This window comes from Etheostoma cragini, chromosome 15 (genome assembly GCF_013103735.1).
Source record: "Etheostoma cragini isolate CJK2018 chromosome 15, CSU_Ecrag_1.0, whole genome shotgun sequence".
In the NCBI taxonomy this organism is placed as follows: domain Eukaryota; kingdom Metazoa; phylum Chordata; class Actinopteri; order Perciformes; family Percidae; genus Etheostoma; species Etheostoma cragini.
Window position 1 is genome coordinate 7,607,429 of NC_048421.1, and position 17,448 is coordinate 7,624,876.

The window sequence follows — 17,448 nt, forward strand, 5'->3', positions numbered from 1 at the left end:
AAAAAAAATTAGACTAGTTTGCTATGTTCACTTATGTTGAGGAGCAGTGATGAATGACCTATTGCTGTTAAACATTTACCTGGAATTAAGTCGATACCGTCTAGCTGTCACACGGGCACACTCAAGCACGCACACGCCAATACTTTCCAAGCCTTTACCTATAACCAGCCTGATGATATCGCAAAGGAAAAACACGTTGCGTTAAGTAAGAACAACTCGCTTACCTGGATATGAATATTTCTTCATGACTGTAGATGTTTCCTCTCTGAGTCGTTAAGATGGTATTTTAATTAGAAAATCTTAACAGTTGATGAATCGTTCTGGTTTCTCAGTGTGTGTCAATGGGACGTTTGCATCCGTAACTTTTCCCAGTTTTTTTCTTATTGGTGCGGCTCCCTCTCTCTCTCTCTCTCTCTCTCCCTCTCTCTCTCTCTCTATCTCTCTCTATCTCTCTCTCTCTCTCTCTCTCTCTCTCTCTCTCTCTCTCTCTCTCTCTCTCTCTCTCTCTCTCTCTCTCTCTCTCTCTCTCTCTGGTCTCTCTCGCTGTGCCTCTCTCTCCAGTTCTGCCACTCCTGGACGGTTAGCTTTCCAAACGCACCTTGGCGCCGGTAAATTCAGTTCTTACTGAACTTCCTGAATTTATTCCCCTCTTAATCTCCACAGCGAACCACTTGAGGAGACTGTCTGTTGGGAATGGACACAATCCCACCTGAGCTCCTGACACACGCCCAGTCCAGGAGCGGGAGTGGTTTACTGTAACGGTTGGGGCTTTCACGTGCCAAAGCTCAGGGGTGGAATAAAGACATTTAAGTCATATTTGCTTTAGGCTTTGGATTTGAGTAGAACTATCTGAAGCAAATGAATGAATTGTACAGCTTAGTACTAATCCTGAAATACAGCAGGTCTGGTCTGTTGCGCAACATTTGTGAATGATAAATGTCATCCAACAGATTTTATAAAACATGATAATCATCCTTAGAAACAGACAAATAGAAAATAAATCTCGCTCTCTTTGTGTGTATGTATGGTGTAATTTATCAAAGAGCTCCATACCATCATCCACACACTACCGCATGTGTATTGCGTGGGCCGGCTGGTGTTTATGTGTGTGTGTGTGTGTGTGTGTGTGTGTGTGTGTGTCTCTGTGTGTGTGTACGTGCGTGTGTGTGTGTGTCTGTAGTTTATATGTGGGAGTGCAGGGACAATTTGTTTGTAAGAAACTTTGTGGCTGGGTGGGAACACGTGTTGAGTTCGCCCACATCTGTTCAAATATTCTGCTGTGCCCACGGCCTTTAACCTTTTTTAAATTCCACTAGTCAAACTGTAGCAACCTGCTTCATGTTCACAAGACCTGGATTCCTATCCTGCCACAAACAGCTGCAGTTCTGAGCTGCAGAGACCTCTGGTGGCTTCTGCATGGTCTCTTCCTCTCAGAACTCTGATCTCTGGTCTGTGTTCAACAGCTCAACACAACAGCTACACAGCTATCTGTGCATGTTCAGCTCTGAAAGGCCAAATGCATTATTTAATGCTCAAATAAATTAAGTTCATTGAAAGCAAGTTCAGGTTTGTCCCTCAAGATAATTCAGGGAGCTAACATCCCTTCATTCTTTGGAGTGTCATCAGTTGGCGTAGACTAAAATTATTCAAGCATTTAAGTGACAGATGATTGGCAAGTGCTTTCTTTTATTAAAACATAAAAAAATAACTTAATGAGTTACCTACTAACCTACTGAGTGCTTCTTGGAACTGAAGTTCCAAACAGCAAAAAACTTAATGGCAGGAACAACTAATAAAATAAAAGTGGTCAGTATGATTGATTCTCAGATGTTCATGAACTAATCATTACGTATTGATTCTTTAATATGGGATCCCCCAGTCTGTTCTCTAGTAACTTAATATTACATAGTCCTTTATTAGAAGTGATAAGCAAAGTACCTATTAACAATTCATCAATTATCAAGTCGTTAATGATTTGTTCCTTGCTTGATTTTTAATGAACATTAACTAATCATTCAAATTTGTTTAGGAGTTACAAACTAACTAATGGTTTAATAGCAATTTGTTCCTCATTTGTTTCTCATTAGTTCACTAGTAAATACTTGAAAGTTTGTGTACATTATTGTGAAGTGTTTATTTGTAAGATAAAGAATGTGTTTCTTGTCACAAGTCACTGAGTCTAGCTTTTAGAATGTAGGTTTTAAGGGAAGTGCCACAAAAAAAAGTAAATTGAGTCATCTCAGTTCTCAGAAACCAGATGAGTGTGCTTGGTGTGCATGGCGCAGACACATGTCAAGTGTTCGTTTCTGGTTGTACAAATTGACACAGTTCTAGTATGCTGACAAATGGAAGATCACACCTTATGTACGTTGAATTGTTCATATCATGAGCTTAGTGCCGACCTGTGAGGCACTCTCAAGACAAGTGATGTTTAGTTTTATGTGTCGTCTGGACAAGTCAGAAAACCAGGCACTTTAAGCCCTACTCAGTCCTCTGAAAAGCTGTCATAGATACTCTTCTAGATCAAAACGACATTGGTGCAATAGCCTGTATATCCTCAAGGTGAACATGGAATTATTTTGTATGTTTGTTCTCCTTTTTACACTTTTTACACTGTATGATGTGTAATATGGACCTGTGTCCGCAATAAAGCTTTATTAATATCCTAAGCCTGCATCAACAGGGTTAAAATAGTTACGGTGGTTGGAAAAGCACAGGAAAAAAGTAAAAAGAAACATGTACCTGAATAAGAAAATAAGAACAGCTTCATGCAACCTTTAAAATGTGTTTACACCAAAGCTTAGGCAGTTTCATTTCAGTTGCTTCAAATGTGAGATGCTCTGGTTCACAACATCAGCATAATATCCCATAACTGCTGATTCAGAGGCTCAGTGTCTCTGTGTTCCAGATGTATCAAAGAGTGTTGGCTGCAAGAAGCGGCCACATGACTCTGGGACTCCAGGGTCCTGTCTCACAACGCAATGCAGAATTACTAAATGATCTAAGGTTTTGCTGATTAAAACTTAGATCCCCCAAAAATCTGAAACTGAGAGCAGCCCCCTATCTGCTGTTAATGTTCACAAAGCTTTTGTGTTAATGTTTTCATGTTGTGTTGTTATTTAAATTTAACCAATAACAATGTCAGTCAAAGATAATCAGTGTCTTTTCATCACTGTGTTATGTCAATTGAGTGCACATCGGAATTTTTAGAACAGCTCCCACCATTAGATGGACAAATGTGGTAGGATGTGGTGTTAGATCTCTGCAGCAGAGAGGGCCCCAGACATTTACACCAAAGAGAATAAAGTCTTATTTTTTTAGCGGATACACTTTGGCCTAGAGTAATTCAAAATATCTAGGAAGAAGAGCATGTGCTGGATCAGCATAATGAAAACCTCAGACAACCACAGTGTTCCCTAAATATCATGTGAGGAAAGCTGCCTGATATTGTTGATGAAAAAAACAATCATTGTGCATTCCAGTATACTTTTGGTCTCATACTTATTGAAGCCATGCACGTGATAATTGTAACCCAGCTAACACTGACCTCTCATATTAGAATCTTATTTAGTTTTAGGGTAATAAGTGCTTGCTTTGTAGAAATCAAATCAATCTCTCAGAACAACATTTTTATTCATGTCAAATGTATACAAAGAAATAACTATGTGGTCATAATTACATTGATATACTCTTATCGACCAATGATTGGTAAAGTTATACATAATTCATGCTGTACATACAGATTAAAGCTATGTTACATTTTAGTTTAAAAGGCTGACTTTGTATTTGTGACTTATGACTTTATAGAAGGCCATAACAACATCCTATTTTATAACAACTGAGGCTTTTGGTGTCACACTGATCTATGTGCATGAGAGGTAGCAAGAGCTCTCCCAGGTTTGAACATTAAATGAGTTGTATGACCTCTGATAGAGTTTGAGAGTTTTAAACAAAAACCTTTTGATCTAAATATTTTTCTCGCCCAACACCTACCTACACCTCTAAAAGCACCTACTGTAGTGAAAGAAAGTCACAGTTTCCGCTCTTAGTACTGAGAAAGCTGTTTTATTACTTAACATGGTCAACAGCACCTGTAAGTGTGTGTTTGGATTATCGGACCTGAAAGTGAGGCCTCTCAGAGGCTACGTTAAAACAGATTGTTGGTACATGTCCTTTTGTAAAAGCGTATCACAGCTCTTATTGGCTTTGTGAAACTGTTGCAGATCATTATCTCTTACTGGGTTACAACTTACTTTTCTCAGATGCTGCCGTACCTTATCATTTGGTGTGTTACAAGACATAACAAGTCGGTTGTGGAAATTACCGCAGTTGCACAAGAGTTCTTCTACTTGTGCTTGTAGAATCAATGCAAACAATAAAATTTGCTGGGTTAAAAAATTGTCTGTAAAGTAACTGTGACCTTGTAGTGCAGATGCTCGTGTCTTGCTGTAAATGTGCTTCTGTATGTTGTCTTTCTCGTCAGAGAAGCCTCATTTCCGTTTGTGTGCAGTACCACTCACCTCTAAGCACACTTTCTATCTCTCGTTGGACTTTTTGCAAGTTGTGTCCCCCTTAATAAACATCCGACATTACTGCATAGTTGCACCACTACATCTTGAAACCTAACCCACAAACAGGCCTAAACACACGTTTCACACATACACGCTTCGGCTGATCTTTTATTGCCGTCTGGTGAAGGACAGGAGTCAAGCTTGTAACCACATAGATGCACCGCACAAGTAAACATTCTCCTTCCTTACATGCAGCCGCAAGATGAGATGTTTTTTTCCTGTGTGACATTTTAATGTTGACTCATACAGCGTCTCTCAGTCAGACCTGAGTTTGTATGCAACTTTGTCTTGATTTATGAAGTTTAAACTGTTGCTTGATTTACAGTGTATGCATTAGTAAAAACATGCACTCGGCTCGACTTGGCACCGGTAATAAATTATCAAACTGTTTTCCAAAAGGTTGTTTCTTCTTTTGTGGTTAACATTTACTTTAATTTGTTAAGTAAAAAAAAAACACATTAAAATGTTTAATTTTAAAAACATTGATTCCTCCTGTGATATGATAAAACAACAGCGTGTCACACAAAAACCACAAATAACAATCGGATGGATTTGGTGGTTTGCGACATTGGTGGCTGAAGCTGTGGGACATATTGAATCACAGAAAATTATTATGGAAACAGTAGTAATTCTTTGATGATGTCATCTCTTTTACAGAAAGGCACATTTACAGAAAGACCCACTTACTAACTAATGTCATCACCTGTTTACTTTCAGTAATCCACATAATTTCAGTGCTGCTATACTGCTCATCAATTGCCAAAGAATGAAGCTGCATCTTAGATGATAGTCAGAGTGGTCAGAAATAGGCATCTTCACTACTACTCATAAGTCTAGTGTTACTACAAAACATTGAGTGAATATTGTTTTTCTCATGCCTAAACAGTGTGTCTGACTGACACCACATGACCACACAGACTCAGTCCTTCTTAACTGGTGTGCACTGGTTTTAACTATTTAGATATTTAGATCACTCAAACATGTTTAATTTCAAGATCATTTTTGGCCTTTGTTGTTGCAAGGACAACTGAAGACATGAAAGGGGAGAGAGAGGGTAATGACATGCAGTAAAGGGCCACAGGTTGGAGTCGAACCCTGAACCGAAGTGTCGAGGAGTAAACTTCTATATGTGGACACCTGCTCTACCAACTGAAAGGTGCCCTCACTCTGACATTTCTCCCTAACTTTTCTCCTTTAGTTAAAAGCATAAAATTAGACTGCCCCTGCAAGGACATCCCACTATATCAACCTCATTTTGGGGTAATCCTGTATTTCCTGTTCCTGTGGCTCAGTGGTAGAGCGGTTGCCTGGTTCAATCCCTGGCGGTTGGTGGTTCAATCCCTGGCCCTGCAGTCATTGTCAAAGTGTCCTTGGGCAAGACACTGAACCCTGAGTTTCCCCCGGTGCTGCGCATTGGAGTGTGAATGTGTGTGAGTGTTTATCTGATGAGCAGGTGGCACCTTGTACGGCAGCCTCGGCCACAGTGTATGAATGTGTGTGAATGGTGAATGTTTCATGTAAAAGCACTTTGAGTAGTCGTTAAGACTAGAAAAGCGCTATATAAATACAGCACATTTACATTTACATTTATTGAGATATGAATCAAATAATACAAACACGCAATATTGCAATTTGAAATGTGAACTCATTTTGACACAGCTCATTGACTCTTATATATTTTCTGTTTTTTGCTGTATCTCATCATGGCTTGGTGATGATGCCCCAAAACCCCTGCATCCTGGTGTTCTGAAAATAATTTCACCAATCAAGACATTTTACCATCAACAAGAAAAAAGGAAATCAAAAAGTAAATTACTACAGGCTTATTAATCCCCAAAATATATTGTTTTATTCACACATAATTACGGTTAATATGATCACAATACATAGTATTTATCTTTTTTGGCAAGTTTTTCAACTATTCATCACTTTGCACAAAAATACTGTATAAGACATTTGTAAAATTAAAGAAGACATATTTACATAGAAAATACATGTCAGGGCGTCATGCGTACAAACCATTTATGATTTCTTGCTACAGAAAGACAATTTGTATTTCTCTATACTTTCAGGATTGTTTTATGTATTTTTTGTGCCAGTTGTGCCAAACTGTTCATTGGCAGAGCAGGTGTTCCCATGTTACACTTTTTAGCAATTCCAAGAATTTATAGTCAGAACTGTCTTTCAGCCAGTCACACAAAGGCTATGAAGAGATGAGAGAGAACATGCTGAGTTGCAACATTGCTTCCCATGCAGAACGTGTGCATTAGTGGTACAGAGAGATTGTCGATTTTTAGGTTGCTGGCTTGCAGGATGACACCTTTAGCGTCTGATGGTTCCACGCATGTCTTCATAAACATCATTGGTGGGGACCTTCCTCGTTTTCTTTTTGGTCCGCAACGTCTTGGTCTAGTAACAACAGAGACAGAACATGTTAGATGTAGGGCTATTACACAATAAGTAGTAGGATTATTATTCAGTTGAGTTATTCAGTTATTCAGTTATTATTCTGTTTCTTGCAACTTCTCTTTATTGAGGCTTTTTTGTTAAGATCGTTTCTTATGAAAAAGTCTAATTTTAAAGACATTTTCCCTTTTTCCATTTATATCATCATATATTAGACTTTATATCAAGTTATATTTACTGTTTATATACGGTTTATATGTTGTACATACATTTATGTACTGTTGAATTGTATTGTATAATACCAAGAAGCATTTCATTTAATACAATTCAACACCACCACTGAAGACCAAGTAATAGCGTAAATCTTTGTACACACACACACACACACACACACGCACACACACACGCACACACACAGAATAACAGAATTCAGATTCAACATTCTGCTAAGAAATACCTTGGTTGCATGCAGCATTGCACCATTGTGTTTTGTTTTTTTAAATGACTCTGACAATAAACCTCAACTTTTAAAGTGAAAGAATAAATTCCACAAATGATTTGTGTGTTTATCAGTTGTGTGTTTATCAGTTGAGTAGTGTTGAGAATAACAGGAACACGGAAAACGCCCCCAAGATTCCATCAGAGTTTATGAGTCACAGACAATTGCAATCAAATACAGAAACAACATATACACACACACACACACACACACACACACAAAGACTAAAACACATGGGTACCTTAAGGATGATAATCCGTATGAGGAGGCACATGATGATGCCAATCAGCAGTGCAGCACAGATCACAACAAACACCAGGATCAGATTATTTTCTAATGGGTCACATGTTGAATCTGCAACTAATGGACAGTGTGTTTAGGTTTTCTTTTCTTTTTTTCTTTCTTTTTTTACTGTGAAAATAAGCATGGCAATGAAGTCACAAACAGTTTAATTTGCAATCAAGCAAATAAAGCATTTATTCAATTTCTATTAGATAAATCAATGTAAGTTTAGTATGTACCAGACACTTTATGGTAATATGTGAAATCCCTGGGCTGATTACAATTGGTCAGTTAATGTATTAGTTAGTAACATCCTAAGCCTACTGTTACATGTTATTGTTGCTGTTATATGTTTTGGTTTTGTGAGTATACATACACTGCTGAGGCCTATCCGTCACCACCAGGAGAATAGACCCTGTGCCTTTCATTTTCATGGCTTCATTAAACTTCGGGTCAAACTTCTTGTACTCGCACCAGTACGGTCCTGTGTCATTCGAGGTCAAGTTTTTGATGAAAATATCCACATTGGGGAATACTCCATTTAACTGAAGTCTGGCTTTGAATTCCTTTTTAATGGTGTCTTTTTCTGAGTTGCCGTCTTTGTACAAAACTTCATAATCCTCACTGAGCCCCTTTTTCAGAGTCAGGAACTCTTGGTTTGGGTCGGAACATCTGCATTGGATAGTGACTGCTTCCCCAGAATCTCTCCATACCACTTCACTGTTCACTAAATGGAGAAAGACAAAAATTGGTTATTTTGTTTGATCTCACTTAATGTGACATTTACAATAATTACTACCAAATACATTTGTTTAGTTCTTAGCCGTTATTAGCAGAACCAGTCTTACCTGGGCCACTCAGGGCTGGGCAGGAGAGGAGGGTGAGGAGAGTTAGGAGCTTTAACCAGACAGCAGACATGCTGAGAGTGACTGTTGCACAAAGGTGCACTTGAATTCTGAACTCTTCAGTAGGAAATGTGCATGTGTTTACACCCACACCACACTCGATGACCTACATCGAGTGTTTGATGTGGCGAGAAGATGACTAAGCGTAATCCGACATACATTTTAAGATACATTCTAATGTTTTGTAAATTCTTGAACAATAACTCCGTCAGAGATTGCACCACTTGGTTGTTAGACTGTTTCACCGCTTCTCTAAAATGGAGCTACAAAGATGAACCAATTATGGCCGTTGTCAACTATTGAATATATATGAAATATATTTTAATAATTGATTAATTGTTTTGGGTCATTTTTGCAGCAGCTTCTTCTATGTGAATATTTTCTAGATTCTTCACTCCTCTATGACAGTAAACTGAATAACTTTGAGATGTGTCAAAACAACACATTTTAGGAAGCCACCATGGGCTTGGTGCAGCTGCAGTGTGAGCAGAGGAAGAACAAACTTCTGCTTGAAACCAATTAGATAAGATCTGGTGCTGTAAAGAGAAGCACTTTTACTTAAGCTGGCTCTCACAGAAATTAAAAATCTTTAAACAGACTGCCTGCACGTTGATAAACATGACTGGAAAAAAGATTGGCACAAATACTTCAAAAATTACAAATACTTACTCATCAAATGTATCAAAATAAAACATAAAATACTATTATGTTTTTCAATAAACATAAGTATATTGTAATTTGAAAAATACAAAAATACATTTTATAAAAAACTGGTATTCTCACATTTTGGGCATTTAGTAGCATAATTATTGGTCTGACCTACATTGAAAAGATGAGTTTTCTAATTTCCTACATCATAGATTTGAAGTGGCCCATCAGGAACTGTTGGGGGTGGGAGGCGACAAATTTAGGGGTGCTAGCTGGGGGGGCAGCCAATTCAAATGCAAATGATGGAACTGAACAAGTAAGCCAGGGCACTGCCTTGGTTCTTCCAGATGACAATAAGACTGGGCATGAAGAAGAAGCATTTTCCATGAGCAATAAATATAAGTGCAGTGGAGAAAGACATTTTCTTAGATCTCCAACTTTACAAGCAACCAATTGACTGAGTGTAAAAACACAAAACAGTACCCTCACAGCAGTACAATACCAACAACAACTTCAAAATGCATCCTAATGTACCCTAACATGTAGTCCCAGGACATACAAATAAAACACAGTTGTTTGAGCCAAAAGACCACAACAGGCTTGCTGTTTAAATGTGTCTCATTTTAGAAACACATGACATATTAAATAATGTATTTTAAGTATTTGAAATAAATTATTAAAAAATAATTTGAAAAAATAATAATTTGAAAAGAATTACAGTATATTTGGAACAAATCATATACAGAGAACATTGAAGATATACTATATATAATGCCACTTTACTAGCTCAGTATACAGCGTCTCATTACATGTGAGCCGTCTTACCTGGGCCACTCAGGGCTGCGTAGTAGAGACAAATGACAGTTGTCAGCTTTAACCAGAAAACACTCATGCTGACAATGATTGTATGACAAGTTTCAAATCAAATATAAATCCTCAACAGGAAGTGTATTAGTCAAATGTTTTTGCTTTCACTTCTGGATTCTTGACCAACAGTCAAGCAAAAACTACAAATGAAAGTCCCGTGTCAAGTTACGTTATGCAACATGATACTATACAAACGGCAAAAAACTGTTTCAACTCATCTAGTCTCATTAATGTCTTTTCTATCACATATAAAAGTACTTTTAACTCCAACTGGTGGAAAGGATTGAAAAGTAATGACATCGTGATGCTAATTTCCCATTGCTGGGTGGGTTTGGTGATGGTGATTTTGGAGCTTTCGTCTTAAACAAAAAGGAACTTATTCTTTAACAAAAAGGTCTATCTCTGTAGTGATCCTTTCCATAAATTTATCAGACACTTCAACCTCTACTCATCCAATCTGAACCTGTTAGTGACAAAAACAACACTTTTAGTAGACACAAACTGATGGTGTGCATTTTACATTGCAGCCCGGTCTGTGGCTGCTGGTTGCAGCATTCTCACTCAATACTGGACCACAGATTTCAAATGATTTCGAAAGATTTCAAAAGGTTTTAAAGATTTTGGTTCATATTAGTCACCTAAAGACACCAATTCATGGGAGAATAGGGCCCATGGTGAACAATACTTGTTCAACATGTTAAACACCATTATTTGTGTTTTCCACATATGTAATTAGACAACGCCTTATTTGCATATTCAAACATAATAGTTGAGATAACTAACTACTAACTACTGTATTAGTTAGATAACTAACTAATACAAAAAAGTATTATCTCACTGATTTTGTCTTAGTAATCAAGTTTCATGGTAATGTCTGTTAGTTAAAATATTTCCCGATTCACCTGTAGTGTCTCCACTCAACATAGGCTGTTATGGGAAATCGTCATTACGGTTATCAGTATTTTTCAATACTTTGCACTACTTGGATTTTTTTAGGACTTTTATATCTTATAGAGGAAACTTTTGTGAATAATAAACATACAGTATGTCAGATTGTTTGTTGCAATTTTTCCCAAAAATGCTTGTACTAATAATACTGAAAGTGAAGTTGAACACTAGACTGTTGTTCATTAGACCTCTCTAAAGCATCAGACAGAAAGGATATATATAAGCACTGGTTGATATGTGCTGTAGAGCTTGGAGTACAATGATAGGGTGTCAATGCATATTCTTCACCAAAAGTAGGTCAAAAGTTTGGTGTCAGCAGAGTGGGAGAAGTCTGTTTGATAGTGCTTGCACTGCCCTCTAGTGGCACCCAGAACAAACATGTCTGAGTGTTAACCATTCAGATGAATATTAAGTTCTTTGACTAAAATAGCTGGTTGTATGGGCTGCAGGATAGTTGGGTAACACATTACTTTAACCCACACATTTAGCATGTACGAGCACAATGTATAACAATGCATTTTATAAATGGATCAACACACTACAATGTAGTCATTATTAACACATATGATAAACAACTCCATGTGTAGGCACCAATGGGCTGCTGTGAAAAACAACAATAATGAATGACAATAAAGTAAAACACCATTGTAATAACATAAAATATGTTTTCATAGGAGAGGTCATAATTATTGACATATACTGCATATTAAAACACTAATACAAGTCCTTGTTTCCTGCTTAAAACTACATTACAGTCTGAAAATCATTCTTCTTTAACTTGCTTTGATGTGCTAAATAGGTGGGATTAAAGTACGTCTTACCGAGTCTTTTTGTAAAACAAAACCTGAGAACAAATAATAGAACAAATAAGAAAAGTGTGGCATACAGTGTAACTGTAACTGTGAAATTCAGTCAGGCTTGTGATCAGCCCATCTCTCAAATAATCAGGTACAGTACAGAGTGACAAAAACCAAAATAAATACAGCATCTTACCAAAAGAATACCCTACTATATATTAAGGACACTGTCAGTCAAGTTATATAAGATGACAACCATCAAAGCTGGAGCAGAAATGACCTCAGCAAACTGCATTAAGTTGTCACTGTCCTGAGAGAATTGTAAACTCAACATCAATCACATCAATAAAGGCTTTCGCTGTCTTTGGAGATAAACTCAAAAACTACACCCACCCCCGTGCTCTCTCTACCTCCCTCTGGGACAGATTAAAAACGGTCCCTGTCCATCCCACTGCTCTCCTCTCCATCAACCCCCTCCTCCAGTCTCATCCGGTTAAGGAGGTACAATGTGAACCAGAGCAGACACTGCAACAAGGTCTTTTAGGCTCCCTTTGTTGCTACGGAAACAGCCTTGTCCATTTGCTAACCAGTGCTTCCTGTTTAGGGCTTCTGGTGGGTGGGAAGCTTTTTATTTTTGAGACTGCAAGATAATCAGGAGGTTCTGTCCGTGACCACAGAGCAGACAGAACAGTAATGGAACAGGAAGATCAGTTCTTTCATTTCTTTCTTTTCCTTCATAATATAACAAGATAATTATTTGGGTTGTGGATTTATAATTATAGGAGAGATGTAATGCCGTCTTCTGGTGTTAGGATACTGAGCGACATATAGATGGGTCATTTCCTCCTACAATACTCCTTTCTCCTCCTGCTTAGTCGCTGAGTCAGTGCAGTAGGACTGAATGGGAGTATTGATTGCCTGATTGCTTGCCATGTCACTCAGAGATGACTCACCTCGTTTCCTCAATCTGTTTCCACGCTCTCGTATCCTTTTCCTCTTCTGAGATCTCCTGGGAACACACATGGCCTCATCTGGAATGCACATGGTTTAATGGCCTTGTCAATACATTGAAGTTGCAAATGAGCAATGGTGCTTACTCATTCATCACAGACATAAGTAAAAAAAACTTGCCATATGGCTGTGGGGGAGGAAAATGGTAATCTCCTGTCTCTCTGGAAAAAGGATGATCAAGGGGGGGGGGTTCTGTTTCTTATGTGGTTTTACTGATTAACTGTGAACCAGGGTGACAGAGAAAACTGCAGTGTTTGCAGAGTGCATTTGGTTCTACAGACAACAAAACGCTGGGTATAACTATTCCCTAATTTCTCGTGTTTGCATGTACATTAGAAAATGATTGAATAAAGCAGCAGAGATCTATTCTAACTTTGTGTCTAAAACATAGACTACATTAAATTGGTCTAAAGGTATAATAAAAGGCACCCGACCTTCCCTGTGGGTACAGCACTTATTAAAAACAAGCCTTCATTGAGTGCCCTCCAACATCCTGGCGTTTCTCCAGAGCAGGAAGTTCTTTTCCTGATCTTAAGTGACCTCCACATGCCTTTCAAGGCCGATAAGGGCTTAAACAAACTGCTGTGCCACAGGGTTTGGCTCTGAAGGAGCTCAAGTTGTATTTAATCTAAAAATTAGTTTTGGTAGAGCCCACGGTGAGCAATAAAATACTTGGATGCTGAGGGTCAGCACGACCTGTGAAATAGCCAATTTCTGTCATTCCCTGTTCCAAAGAGGGTTATCGCTGCTGAAAGATCCTTTGCAGTAAGAGGCTTATAAAGAGTCAACTACTAATTTAAGGATTGAACTGAAGTCTAATGATGAACCGTTACTTTTTGGTGTTTATTTGGGAATCCATTTATTTGATAACTTGTACATCCAAATAAGCGCTACTCTCTCAGAGCTGCCACGCATTCAACATGGCAACTATATCCATGCTAATTATGTAGGGGCATTGATCTCTCTGGCTCCAATAGTTGAGTTAGTTGCATGTCTTGCACCACGTACAGGTCACTGTTTCTCAAGTGTGCCTTTTGGATTTCACAATAAGGGCAGGAGAACAAGTGCTGAATAAAGAAATAATTTGATAGAAAGTTATTAAAACAGATTTAGTTAGTTAGCTTATGCCCCTCAAAAAGTTGTAGAAAACCTGTGGCTGGATTGGCTCAGTGGGTAGAGCAGGTGCACGTGGACATCGTGGCCTCGACGCAAAGGTCCAGGGTTTGAGTCCAAACTGTGATGATTTCCTGCACGTCTTCCCCCTTTCTCTCCAAGCTATCCTATCAAAGAAAGGCGGAAAAGCCCCCAAAAATAGTTGTAGAAAACCAACCATTATCTGCTGTCTATATGACTATTGTCATGACTCATCACCATTTGTGATTCAAGGTGTAACTCAAGATTAATTCTCAAAATAGCATTCTTATGTCAATAACAATGATCTATAACTATGAGAATACGAAAGGAGTTTATATTGGAATTGTCAAAGGAAAAAAAGTCCAACAGGTGACAGTAAAGAATGATTGGTGTGCTGTATTCCATTTTCCTAATGTTGCACAAGAAGGCCAATGTGCTCAGACAAGCATTTCCATATAAAGACATCTTTGAGGAGGGCTATTACGGTTATTTTTCATGAGTAACATTAAATCTTGCATGATTCACGTCACCTTTTGAATCAGATGTTTGTTTTAAACATCCTAAGATTCTCAACTAAACGCAATGCCCATCTTAAATCAGAAACACTGTAAAGAGAGCCGAATATCCAGCGCATGATGTCATAAAAAGGCAGTTTATCTTTTAGCAGAAATGTAGGCCGCTTTCGTGATTACTTTGGCTTGGCAGATTTCCAGTCTCTGCTCTCAACGGCAGCAGTCTTCATTCTCCACCTCACTGTACATAAATAACATTCAGCTCCATGTGTTGAGCTATTTATGCACGGTTAGTTTTATGTCTATAGTTTTAATACTTATCTACATTACTTTATGTACATCCCGTCTACCCAGAAAAATTCAGTTTAGCAAAACCAAAAACTTGATACTATGTTTTTTTGCTACATAAAAAAAAAAAAAAAGTCAGCCACAGCAAATTCATATCAATCTTTATTGTATTTAGAAATCCACGCATCAAATCTTTTTTCCTTTACCATTTACAACAGGGAAGAATGAAGGACAAGCTAAACGTCATGCCTTTTCCAGCAGGCGCGATGCACTACAGGATGGCCTGAAATGGAAGAGGGGGAGAGAGATACATAAAGTGCCTTTGTCAACAGTTTTCTTCTTTTAATAGAAAAAAGGATCAAAACAAACGGTTCGAGGGTGGAGGGAGAGGACACCGGGGTCCACGGACGTGACGGCGTGAGTGCATGTGAAGAAGGTGACAAGTTGATGAGGAGGAAGAGAGCGGTGGGGGTATTTATCTTTAAAAAATAAAAAAAAATAAGCGTTCGAATGAAAAACAACAGCAAGTGGTTTCAACCCAGGATGAGGCTGGACTTGCCACCAGGTGGGTTTCTCCGGCCGGCGGCGGCAGCGTTGGCACCTCCCGACGGGGCAGCGGGCTCTGTTGTCTCCTTGTGCTGCTCTGGCTCCTCTTGCTCCACCTCCCCATTGTTAGGACACTCTACAGTGGCAACAAAAAGACAACACATTAATCCAAAGCATGCAACAGTGTTTTAATGACAGGTATTTAATGAATGCCATCACAGACTGTTTCTGAATATGTGAATAGGGCCAGCTAACAAAAATGTTGACAATTTCACAGTAAAACACCATGTTTATCTGGTAAAAAAGACTCTGGACGCTAATTATAGTAGATGGCATAACATTCTCAACAGTACTGCCCTACAAAAGGCAGAAAGCATCAATTAAAGAAAAGCCGAGTTTGGCTAAGGGTTTTCAGGGTAAATTGGTTAACTGTGCAACAGATGGGCAGAATGTAATGGCTTCATTTTATGTTTTTTTAAACTGATTAAATGTCTTAAGTTTAAAAACTTTGACATGGACCAGATAAGACCTTTAAAACAGCACACCGCATTTTTGAAAAACTATATGGAACATGAACTGAAAACAGTATCAACAAACAGACTTTTTCAGCTTAACATCTACAATTTGTTAAGAATGACCTTAAAAGCAATCATTTACCATTTAAGTAGCTACCAATATGTTTTTAGCACTCTTGCTTTGCTGAAATTATACATTTAAAAAAAAAAAGGGCAATTTTATTGTTCGTACAAATGTAAACTAAATGTTTACTTAATATGTAGAAAAAGCAAGAGTTAAATGAGACAAGCCAGGTCTGTAATAAAATCACAGTGCTGAAGCAGCCCAATGCTCGCTGTCAATTAATGCCTAAATTACTGTACAATGTACACATCAAAGGCACACAAAAAATAGTAGTGTGTGTGTGTGTACATATATATCTATCTATCTCAACTTAACATATACATGTAAATCGGAATACAAATGCTTTCTTTAATTATAAGTTGTTTGTCCTTATATTTCCTCATTTATTTATTCTTTTTACATTTCTTTTTATTTGTTATTCTTTTTTATGGCATTACTTTAACGCAATTTTCTTCCCACTCCTGGCTGCCTTTTTTCTCTACAAGATATGCTCATTTGGTTACACTTTACTAGAAGTTTTTTTACATAACAGTGACATGACATTGTCATGAATGTGTCATAAAACATAAACAAGTCAAGACTGTGTCATGTGATCGGGTCAGTGTCATGTCACTCTTCTGGAAAAAAATTCAAGTAAAGTGTTACCGCACGTTTTAAAGAACACAACAAGAATGTGAAGAAATGGACAAGCTACTCCGTTAATAAACTGAGGTCCTCAATTTCATTCAAATGTTAATACACATTACACATAAACATGCTTCAAAGTGGACACACATTCCAATCCCATTTAACAGCATGGCATATAAGTGAGCTTTGATTTTTAAATGTTCGTGTAAATGTGTGTTCTAACCCTCCATTATCTGAGGAGCCAGCCCCTCTTGTACAAACGTGCACCTGGAGGTTAATAAAAAAAGCTTTTCATACTAAGTGAAGCCTGCTATCAAAGAAACAGCTGCTTGACTACAGACCATCACGCCATCATGACAGGGGAAAGCAGCATCAAAGAGATTGTGTGATGTTGACTTAGAAAGGGAGACTGTACTGTATCCTAAAGTCACGGTATGCCAGCAGCGCACGATTAGAGTCAGTGAAAGTGGAATTACCTGATCTGTTATAGTGTACCATGGAACTATTCACTGAGTAATCCGAGTCATGCACTGCTGTTTAGACATAGTGAGCGTGTGACAGACACTTAAAAGCCTTTTTATAAACAGCTCAAGAATTCAGGATACTTACCATCATTTGCTGGTTCTTGGCCATTCACAACCTACAATCAAAACATACGACAAGGATATCAGATACCTTCACTGAACCATATAAAAATGTCTCTGTATTCCTATATCTGAATCATATTACTTGTGACCTCGACGTAGGAGAAAATGTTATTTAGCCAGA

At 38.1% G+C, this 17,448-nt stretch overlaps 3 protein-coding genes across 7 annotated transcripts in view; all 3 read right to left on the reverse strand.

The window, feature by feature from the left end:
* The window catches only part of LOC117957918 (septin-9-like), a 66,267-nt gene extending 65,577 nt beyond the window's left edge, over positions 1 to 690 (reverse strand). Inside the window, exon 1 of one of the 2 annotated variants that reach the window (XM_034893998.1) lies at positions 225 to 690. In XM_034893998.1, the coding sequence (XP_034749889.1) occupies positions 225 to 246 (22 nt within the window). In that variant the 5' untranslated portion in view covers positions 247 to 690. The remainder of the gene's footprint in view (positions 1 to 224) is intronic. The other variant, XM_034894003.1, reaches the window with a different exon arrangement.
* A 5,797-nt stretch (positions 691 to 6,487) lies between these two features.
* LOC117958646 lies at positions 6,488 to 10,284 on the reverse strand. 4 transcript variants are annotated; one of them, XM_034895153.1, is made up of 5 exons: positions 8,607 to 8,842; positions 8,135 to 8,485; positions 7,718 to 7,836; positions 6,851 to 6,980; positions 6,488 to 6,819 (listed from the first exon to the last, which is right to left on the reverse strand). In XM_034895153.1, the coding sequence occupies exons 1-4, from the start codon at positions 8,674 to 8,676 to the stop codon at positions 6,894 to 6,896; spliced, it is 627 nt and encodes a 208-aa protein (XP_034751044.1). In that variant the 5' UTR covers positions 8,677 to 8,842; the 3' UTR covers positions 6,488 to 6,819; positions 6,851 to 6,893. The 4 variants fall into 4 exon arrangements, with proteins under 4 accessions (XP_034751044.1, XP_034751045.1, XP_034751046.1 ...); XM_034895154.1 differs by lacking the exon at positions 8,607 to 8,842 and adding an exon at positions 10,137 to 10,284 and having other exon boundaries at positions 6,488 to 6,980; XM_034895155.1 differs by having other exon boundaries at positions 6,488 to 6,980; positions 7,718 to 7,830.
* A 4,728-nt stretch (positions 10,285 to 15,012) lies between these two features.
* The window catches only part of LOC117958479 (jupiter microtubule associated homolog 1-like), an 8,719-nt gene continuing 6,283 nt past the window's right edge, over positions 15,013 to 17,448 (reverse strand). Inside the window, exons 4-5 of the mRNA XM_034894903.1 lie at positions 17,290 to 17,320; positions 15,013 to 15,550 (exon numbers count right to left, since the gene is read on the reverse strand). Coding sequence (XP_034750794.1) covers positions 15,402 to 15,550; positions 17,290 to 17,320 — 180 coding nt within the window. The 3' untranslated portion in view covers positions 15,013 to 15,401. The remainder of the gene's footprint in view (positions 15,551 to 17,289; positions 17,321 to 17,448) is intronic.

Bases quoted from the DNA above. Each gene is read 5' to 3' on its own strand.
- LOC117958646 (XM_034895153.1), bottom strand. From the start codon at position 8,676: ATGTCTGCTGTCTGGTTAAAGCTCCTAACTCTCCTCACCCTCCTCTCC. The intron at 7,837-8,134 runs GTATGTATACTC...ACTGTCCATTAG, and splicing joins GACGGATAGGCCTCAGCAGT to TTGCAGATTCAACATGTGAC. The intron at 6,981-7,717 runs GTACCCATGTGT...TGTTGTTACTAG, and splicing joins TACGGATTATCATCCTTAAG to ACCAAGACGTTGCGGACCAA.